The sequence below is a fragment of the Cajanus cajan genome, chromosome 9, assembly GCF_000230855.2.
Source record: "Cajanus cajan strain Asha chromosome 9, NIPB_CcT2T_4, whole genome shotgun sequence".
In the NCBI taxonomy this organism is placed as follows: Eukaryota; Viridiplantae; Streptophyta; class Magnoliopsida; order Fabales; family Fabaceae; genus Cajanus; species Cajanus cajan.
Window position 1 is genome coordinate 6,072,743 of NC_138525.1, and position 10,622 is coordinate 6,083,364.

The window sequence follows — 10,622 nt, forward strand, 5'->3', positions numbered from 1 at the left end:
TTGTTAAGCAAAATTCTTTTAGAGAAGAATCCTCCGAACTAAGTGAATTTTTTTTTTTTTTAATCTCTCCTTGACATCAATTGAGAGATACTTTAGAGCACACTTTTTATATATTTCCTCAACATAAAAAAAATCATATTTAAGATTAATAGAAGAAATTTAAATGTTAATTAATGACACTGTGAACAGTAAAAATTTCTTTTATTTAAATAACTGATTAATAAATAAATGAATATTAATTTAATTTAATGTGAAAATTCATTACACATATTATGACATAAAGAGGACACGTAACGGCGTTATATATAAACATAAGTAGTTTGTATTTGTTAAGCCATTAATATTTAAGATGATCTGTTTTTATTTTATTTTTTTTCATCATGTTTCTTTCTACTCATTTCAGATTCACACTTAATGAAAAAAAAAATTACCATGTACATATATGATTTAAAAAAACATTATTTTGACTGATTTAAAGAAAACTCAAATAATCAAGGATATTTTCTAGCGAATGAGAGTGCTCCTAGTGAGAAAAACAACAAAGTGCTCATATGTTTACAAGTTTACTAGACATAAATTTTCTTTCCAGATGGTGAGGTAGCCTTTGTATATAAAATTATCAGAATGTTTGACATTTTTTAAAACAACCACCGATTTTGTCCTTACTTGCTGCATTAACATACAAGTACCAAGTTACTTGTTTACTCAATCAAATACAAAAGTCAACCTTAGAAATCTCCTTACTGGCTAAGTAGAAAAAGCTCACAGATGTATGAAATAAAATTTTCTGAACTATTAAAAATGGACAAACAATGGGCTAATAGAAACCAAACCATGTGAGCAATTTTCATTCAAGAAACCATGTCTTGGCTAAAATTGCTCAAGAGAGTTGTGAATTACATTGCTGGAAGTGCCAAAACCAAGAAACTGAGTGAAGTCATTTTGGAACAAGTAAGACTTGTGGTCTAGATCAATTTCTGAGGTTGGCATCACTGACTCATGTTCCATCTGGATGCAGAATATCTCTGCTTGAGCAACTGCAAGTTGCATTTGAAGCTCAGAAACTTGATTTTGCAAGTAGGATATGGCTCCAACACAACCATACACAGGGTCCCTCACTCTTGCATTTGCCTCATACACTAGACTACTCACTGCATCTGCTCTCTGGTGAACTGGAAGTTCCTGAATCATTGTACAAGAATCAACCATTTAGAGCCCCCAATCCACTCAAAAACCATTACTAAGAACTCCAAAAGAACAAAGACCCTTAAATACCAACAGCAAAAGGTTCCATTCTCTTGTGACATTAGCAAGTACTTATGCTTCTAGATTCCACGTTGACTAGTCAGATGTTAACAATAATAATACATATAAGTTCTCAATTTCACCTATATGTATTATTGATTGAGTTAGGCTCAAACTCACAAGTCAGAAAACACCTACTTAATCACCACTTCCTAACTTCTTTGATTCTGAAATTGATCAAACAACTAACTAATCACAAAAGGGTATTTTTTTGTCTTTCTCTATCAAAAGAAGACAGAGGGAAGAGAACAGAAAGAGTAAGAGAAAAATACCTGCAACATTTTGCTAACATTGCTAGCTCCAAAAACCTTGTGAACTATGGCAAACTTTTGGGGATCATCAGAAGGAAAATAAGGAGCGAAGGTGCAATCTTTTGTGCAACGGCGTCTCAGCAATTTGCATGAGGCACAAGGGGAACTTCCACCCATTTTCTTTTTTATTTTGAAAACAAAGGAAGCTGAAAAAGAAAAAAAGAAGAGTTGTGTATGGGACTAAAAGGAGAAAAGCAATGAACTGAAAACAGAGGAAGCTAACAGAGCACAAATCAAAGAGTTGCACATAATGAGATTGGAAGCTTTATTGTGTATTTATAATGGAATACAGGGTAGCCACCTGCTAACTAATTCTGCTGCTGTATCATGTTATCATTAAAGTATCAATTACATTCAATTGCTAAATCTATTTATTAATTTATAATCAATTAAATAAAGATTCGTGCTAAACAGTGCTCTTAGATTAAGAATGATATATAGAATTTTTTTTTATCGAAAAGTATACTAAATTAAAATTACATAAAGAATACACTTTTTAATAAAAAAAATATTTTTATTCTTTAATTGTTGTCTTTAGTATTGAAATAAAGTGATTACTTAGAAATATTACATTATTACCTAATTTATCAATAAAGTATGGTGCAGTTGGTAGATAATTAGATTTTAAGTATGCTAATAAGAATATGATTTATTTATTTTTTTACACATGAAAAAGATTTTGTTTAGATAAACAAAATTCATTTCAATTATTTCTATTTTTCGAAAGAAATTAATCTTTTAAGTTATTTTTTTAAGAGATTTTTCCTTAAAAACACACTATAACCCGACATCATCTTTAGGTCTTGTGGTTAATTGTAACTTCCGTAGATTCAAATATGTGGTCACTTGAAATTTAGAGTAGTGGGTGTAAAGGTTACAAAGGCTGATAAAACTTAAAAGTAAATGTTTTAAACATTTATATTTGAACAAAAATTTAATCATGTAAAATTATGTTTTAAAAATAAATAAATAAAGCGCATGCCAATACAAAAATATTCTATTTAAATAGAAAATTACTATAGAAAACTAAATATTTAGTAATTAACAAATATTGGCGCTATATAAAGAAAAATAAAATATATAATGAGAAAATAAATCAGGACGCTTCACAAACTTTTGTGTTCCTATCTTTATTTGAATATTTGATACCATTAACAAATTCGTCAATATTGTTGAGAAAAATTTGGAATATAGGTTACTTGTGCTGTAGTATTGAAATCACCTAATAATTTTACAATGAAGGTGGGCAATCTTGTTGGATTTATACGATCAAAAGTTGGTAAACTATTTTTATTGTAGTAAAGTATATTATATAGCCCTTTTTTGTGTTTTTAAATATATCTTCTGATCAAAAACTAATTACAGTCAGCAAAGAAAAAATTGTCCTCTCATAGAAAAGCTACCGCCAGTTAAGAGGGATGAATAACTTTTTCTACATAATTGTCCTTACTTGATTATTGGATAAGATTGAAAACAACACAGGAAGAGAGTTGTTGCTTACAATAATCACAAGAGTGCTCATTTGAGGCTAGTTGTGAAATTTTGTTTGGTATTCTATATTTCACAACTCAATTGAGTACTAAAAACATTGAAGAAAAAAAAAAGATGAAAGAGTAATAAGTGCCATGGAAGGAAAGAAAACTAATGGATATTTCTTATGGATACGTTATTAGTCATTGGTCATTAGTTTCTTATTAGAGTCAAAGTAAAATGAAAAAATGGAAATGTTGATATTAGTTTCGAGTATTGTGGTAAAAGAATTCATTTATCCATCCTATATTTAATTCATCCACAAGTAAATTTATTTAATTCATTTATTATAATAATAATAATAATAAATAATTAAATAATTAAATTTAATTGATCTATTTCATTTTATAGATAGTTAGTAATTCATTTAATATTTTTTTAAAGTATATCGGATTGCAATATGAGATATATGTATTTGATTAAGATTATAAAAGATTGTTTTGACATTAAAAAAAGGAGAATTTTGTAAATTTTAAAAAACTATATAAAAATATAATGATTTATAAAAAAAATAGATAAAAAATATTTTTTTAAAATATTTTTTTATTTTAAAATATTATTTTTATAGATAGATTAGATATTCATCCATCCAAAAGTTATTAATGAATAGATTGGATTTTTCTTAATAAATTAAATGGATTAAATATTTAAGTAAAATTTTAATAAATTTAATTAAATTAATAAATTTTTTATTTAATTTATTATAATTTATCTAAAAAAAACTTATTCGATCCACTTATTTGTCATTCCTAATTTATAGTATAAGAGATGTTGTATCATCATTTTTTTTCTTAAAGTGTTTATAAAAAAAATTATTCAAATACACTTTTTAATCATAATCAATAATTATGTGATATAACTATTTTTCTCCCTTGATATAGTGTGTAGATATTGTGACTGTGTTTGTGGTGAAATTCGTTTGAGTTCTTTTTATTCGAACTAGCACTAGTTTGTTTCAATTTAGGTATTTTATGTTTATACTTTATGAAAAATAAGGACAAACGGAGCAAAGTGACTAGTGATTACTTGTTTCTAGATTTCCATCAATGATTATCAAACAATAATGTTCATGCACATAGATACTCAGATGAATAGAATGAACAATAAATATATTAGCAATACAAATCATAGTCCACTTCGCATAATGATCAAATTACAATACCAGAATTAAACTAACTACAAATTGAAATTAACTACACTAATCCTAGAACAAGAAAAGAATTGTGGTCAAGAATTTGCCATACCCAACAATTCCATGCACGAAAGTCATATGCACAGGCGGTGAGTGCTTGAGAGCGTAAGTATGATTTTTTCCGACCCTTATCCGAAGTTGTTTCTTCTATTTATAGAGATCATCGAGAGCGGTTAATTTTGTGTAAATTCATCGTGGACACATAATCGCTGTCCACTACGTCGCTTACGTGGGCTAAGGATATAACTTCTCGTAACTGCTCGCCCCACGTTTTTATTTCTTCGACTAAGTAACTACGTTAGGGTAACTACTTAACTGCTCAAAAACCTCCGGTCCCTCTTGCATTTTTTGATCAACCCTCGAATAGTCTTGCTTACTTTTTCCTGATATTCTTTTTGGTAGATCCCTCTTCAATCCTTCTGCTCAAAAACCTCCAGTAACTTCTTGTATTTTTCGATCAACCCTCAAATAATCTTGCTTACTTTTTCTTGATATTCTTTTTGGTAGATATCTCTTCAATCCTTCTCCATCTTCGAGTGATTTCAAAAAAAAAAAATATTCTTCGAGTGATCCTACCATACTGACAGCCAAGTTGGCAATAGCAGTGTAGCAGAGGAAAACAAAATTGTCACTATATGGTAAGCTGAATGGAGAGAGATAAGGGAATATTAGCAATTATCATTGACACCCTACCAAATAAAAGTTTAAAAGTGATGGATTGTGACGACCAACTTGCCAATATGGCTCCCACGTATTTGAATAAGGGTCACGTACGTTGTTCAGTTGCCCTTTGAGTCAACAACACAGGACGCTTTCAATCAGGTCGTTACTAACCTATGTCAAGCTTCAACACATGAATGTTTGTTAGACACTTACCTGTGTAAAAAGCTCACGTGAATGCACACGTACATTACCAATTCTCTACCATATTATCATATATAAGATTTTAGGTTCAGAGTTTTATAAATTAAAAAGTATAGTTTAATAGTACATCTTACTAAAAGATGGATAATTACTTTGATTCTTTTCATATCAATTATAGGCCTTGCAAAACTCAAAATAAAAGAAAATTTAAGTACATTAATAGTAGTTTATATTTTAATTCTTTAAAGTTGGATGATAACACTTGGAAGATCATTATTATTTGGTTATAAAAATATATTTTCTTAACCTTTAAAAGCATCAATAAAAAAAATTCAATTTATCTTTAAATTTTCTGTAGTTTTATTTAACTCTAATGATAAAAATATAGGAGGGTACTAATAGAGAAGTTAATTATTTCCTACTAAATAATATACATACTATATACATCCCATAAATATATATGGTTATTAATCTATTTTACAATAGTCATCATTATCATAATTATTAATTATTATCATTAATATTATTGTGGTCATTATCTTATATCAGCTATCAGCTCTATAATTACTTATATATTTCAACTATTAAATAATTAAAAAAAATTATAAAAAAGATGAACATAAATTGAGATATTTTTATTAATATTTCAAAGATTAAAAAGATATATTTTTATAACTAAATAATTATAAAATAATCTTACAAAATGTCATCATCCAACTTTACAAAATTAAAATATAAATTATATAATCTTTTAACAACATTCTATTAATCCATTTATTTTTTCTTCTAATTAATAGCATTCTATTAATCCATTTAACTTATGCTTTGTAAGCCCAAGACCATTCTATCAATCCAACTCTCTTAAATATATATTTTTACCGAATTCATTGATTAACTCATCAGCTGATCATGACGGATAAATATCTATAATGCATATGCACATATGCATATGTACTTAATTAAGGTACAAATTGTGGATTTATGAGAGCTCCTATTAGCTAGAAGACAAGGTCTTTTATTGAGATAGATTTGGATTATTATTTTTAAAATATTTTAAAATTTTAGGTTGTTTTTTTCCTCGAAGCTAGTATTCATGCATGTATCTGCATTGTGTATATATGGTGATGATTTTGTTTTCCTCTTCTATGGGACCCAAATTAGCTTACCATATAGTGATGATATATAGACCGATCAACGAATAGAACGTTTCATCTTCAGCGGTCACAAGAACAACTTTGAATAAGCTGATATTAGATCTTCCATATCAAGAAAATTCTAACAAAGAAAGATATATCAGCAACCATGATATAACATTTTTTTTCTCATCACATGTTGAATGGAAGAGATTCGTCTCGTGAGCCTGTAATGTCTACAGTTATAATTAATTGCAACTGAGTGAAGGAGAAGCTAGGCAGCATCTGCCATGACATATTTCAGCACCATATATACAATTTCGTTCTCATTTTTAACCTTCCCATTTTTATTCTTATTAATCATAGTTGCTCGGTCGTTGCTATTGAATTTATTTAATATTTACTTTAGTTAAATCGCTATAAGATATAAACGTAGTTTGGTATGTACAGTTGTACACTAATATATATGTAATTTCATCACGAAGATACCTTTTCCCAGCTCATTGCTTTGCTGTGTGTCTGTGATATATTGTATTTTATCTATGACTATAGGTCAGTTTGTTAATTAGGAACATTAATCAATTTTAAATAAATAAAAATGAATAATATTTTATGACCTAACCCAAATGACAGAAAATCGAATGCCATGGTATATACTACTAGCAATAATGTTTGTTGAAAAGCGAAGAAAACACAGAACACATCACCAAGCTATTAATGAGATTCCTGACATGTAATTAAGTTGTAGGGATTATTATAAATGAAGCTCATTTCGATGGAGATTACTATTGAAACTCGTACCGAGTGCGGTAGAAACCCTAAGCTTTCCTTGCATTAATTGCATCACATGATTCAAAGCATCCTTTTCATATGGTAGTAAAATAGCTCTTCTTTCATGGTTTGACGGTCTCCTATACATCTTTGTTTTCAAAATTACTATGAGTATTGTGTAAGGCTACCTTTGAATTGATCGGAACAAGTGAATTAAATGAAATGGGCTAAAATATGTCTATGCTCGTGAAAAATCGTTATGATCTTTTTTTTTTAAAGATAAAAATACAATTTTAGTCTCTATATTTCACTTTATAATTTAACTCTTACAATTTAAAATATATATTTTTTAGTCTTTATACTTAGATTTTAATATTGTAGATCCTACCTTAATTTTCTTATAACATCATTTTTGTATGAATGACATGAACTTATTAAATGTACGTGGTGATGATATGTCATTTAATAATTTATGTACTTTACAATTATCGATAATTTTAACTATACATTTAGATCATTAACTATCCACAAAGGTTCTTTATTTTTTTTTCCTTCCAAAACTATTAAGTAAACCATTCACAAAATCAAATACATTATCATCATGTAATTTAATAAGCCCACATCATTTATATTGAAACAATATCATAAAGAAATTAACTATAAGGACTAAAAAATATTAAAAAATACAAATATATGAACTAATTAAAAAAAACTTTTTTAAACTATGAAGACTAAAAAGTAAAGTTGATAAAATTATAAAGATTAAAAAAATATTTTAACCTTATTTTTATTAAATATTATATTAACTATTTAACTTTTATATTTGAGTTAATGTCATCTTTATAAAATAATAATTAAATTCAATTTCATGTATGATTTAGTTATTTTTAATTAATTTATCTCATTAAATTTACTCACATAAAAATCAAGAGACTCAATTCATGTTGAAGAATTAGAAGAAAAAAATAGACATAAGCATAATAAAATTGTTGTATAAAAACTAAAAAGTAAGTTTAAATGTTATTAAAAGATGATCGATATTCACACAAAAAAAAAAACAAAACAAAAAAAAGATGATCCGATGCATAAGACTTAAATTAAGAAAAAATTAATTCTCGTGTCAACTAAAATAAGATTAATAAAAAATATATAAATTATAGACAATTATCATCTTATAAATTTATTTTATAAAAGTAAATTAGACTCAAAATTCAAATTCTAAGATTTTATCATATTCAAAATTATCAATATTATAAATTCATTAGCATCACTATTTATACATGTATTAAGTCCAATAAATTTAGACATTAGTCAAATAAATAAATAAAAATACAAAAATAATAATTTAGTCTAACGATTATTACAAGCTTAGGACGTTTGATAATTTTTTTCTATCAATATTTATAAAGAAAAAATAAAGTAATTTTTTTATAAGTAAAAATTATTTTTTTTTAAAAATTAATATAAGAAAACTTTTATAAATCAACTTTTAATTAGACTAATTTTAATTTATGATAATATTTTTTTAATTTTCTCCATAAAAATACTTATGTAAAAATTTATCAAATAGACCTGAAGTATTAGTAGGTAGTAGTAAAAAATAGGGCTTAAATTTAAAACTTCAACCCCTCGGAAGGTGAGACCATGGAAGCTGAAGCTGAGAAACCTGTCTTTGGTTTCTCCCAAATCACAAATTTTGATGAAGACAATAAAATATGGTTGAAGAAACAGACATCTCTCACCACCTTAGAAAGGAAAAACATGAGACCTTCAAGGCAACATTAAATGAGCATCATTTCATGAAGATTCATTTTCGAGATGCATGTTTTTTTTTTTTTTTTCAAGAATAATTCTAAAGCAGAATATTACTCTTTCCATCCTATTTTGTTTAACAATTAATATTCTAATCCAAAAATTAATAATTTAGATTTTATAAAAATATTATGCAATTTCCAATAATATATTTTTTATCCTAGTTTTTCTTCTTTTTTTTTATACTTATTTTATTTTCTCACTCCACAATATATGATTAAAGATATAAAAAAATATTACTGTTTCATATATTATAAAATGGTAATTAAATTAATATTATTTTATTCTATTAAAACGTCAAATGAAACAAAATAGAAAGAATTGGAAAAAAAAAGTGTATTTAACAAAATTAATTCATAAACTTCTATTCAAAATAAATTGGCTAGTTGAGCGTTTATATCTTATTTAATTACTAGGACATGTGTTTTTGTCAAATTTCTTGATACATTGATTGAAAATATAAAATAACATCTTACGTATTAATCTTGGAAGAATAATAATAATACACTTTTTATTACTATTGATCAAAATTTATTAAAAATTACAAAATTATTAATGATAAATTTTTTAGTGAGAAGTGAAACTTGAAATTTTTCTTAATCTATAATAAATTTCAGTGAATAATAAAATATTTCCTTTAATCTTATACTTATTTGATCAATTAATCTAGCAAAGAGTGAGAAAAAAATATAACAATATAAAAAGAAAATGACTAAAGATGGATGCTAATAACACTCTAATATACTTTTTTTATTAGTTAGAACATAAAAATTACAAAATCATAAATGAAGCTTATTAAATATGAAATGAAACTCACAAAAAAGTTGATTTTCAATAAAATTAAAATAATAACACGTGTTGAAAAAATAATAAACAAATGTAGTATGTATGTTACAAGTTAGACGAAGAAACTTATATGAAACTGATAAAGTATGAGCTAGTAAATTAAATTATTGTTTACCAACCACTTTTTAATTTGTTCAACAAATTTATAAATTAATCAAATAAATTATAGAGTACTTTAAATTTAAAATTAACTACATGATAAAAACACATTTTTTGTTTGTATTTCGTTGACACACGGTGTTAATCCATAATACACAAAACATATATAGTTGTATGATGAGTTTGTGCAGATAAATTTTTTCCATAAGTATTATGAGTGTAAAAAGTTTTATATAATCAATCAATTGAAAATTACAATTTATATAATTTTTATGATAATTATTGTAAAAGTCAACAAATTTATTATTTATGACTGTTTTAAACTATTAAAGTATCACCGTTAAATCAACTTATTTATAAAGATATTTTTGTTATTAAAAATTTAAAAAAAAAAAAAAGTTGGGTGTAGAAATAGAAATAAAATTAGATGTAAGAATAACATGGGCCAACCATCCTTCAATAAGCAAGCCCAATCAAAGTCTTGGGCCGTACGTAACTATCTCAGTGCCAACCAACCATCTCTTGGATTCATTTGCTCCAGCCTGATAACAAATTGATCCAAGCAAAACCTGAGACTACAATCTAATGCCCGACAACAGTCTAATCATTTTCTGTGTAAAATAATAATAATTTTCTACATCGGTTTCCATATGCGAATCACAATCTTATCTTACAAGTTGACATTTTTTTTTCTCTCACTATATATTTTATTATTATGCTTTTATGAAATAAATGAAATAGAAATGATAATGATATACA

General features: G+C 26.1%; 1 protein-coding gene across 1 annotated transcript; it reads right to left on the reverse strand.

The window, feature by feature from the left end:
- Positions 1-577: 577 nt before the first annotated feature.
- LOC109807924 (LOB domain-containing protein 12) lies at positions 578-1,872 on the reverse strand. The gene is made up of 2 exons (XM_020370658.3): positions 1,578-1,872; positions 578-1,182 (listed from the first exon to the last, which is right to left on the reverse strand). Exons 1-2 carry the CDS (start codon positions 1,731-1,733, stop codon positions 871-873), a joined length of 468 nt encoding a protein of 155 aa, XP_020226247.1. The 5' UTR covers positions 1,734-1,872; the 3' UTR covers positions 578-870.
- Positions 1,873-10,622: the final 8,750 nt, after the last annotated feature.

Coding starts and splice junctions, on each gene's coding strand:
- LOC109807924 (XM_020370658.3), bottom strand. CDS start 1,733: ATGGGTGGAAGTTCCCCTTGTGCCTCATGCAAATTGCTGAGACGCCGT. Junction 1,183..1,577: donor ATGTTAGCAAAATGTTGCAG/GTATTTTTCTCT, acceptor ACAATGATTCAG/GAACTTCCAGTTCACCAGAG.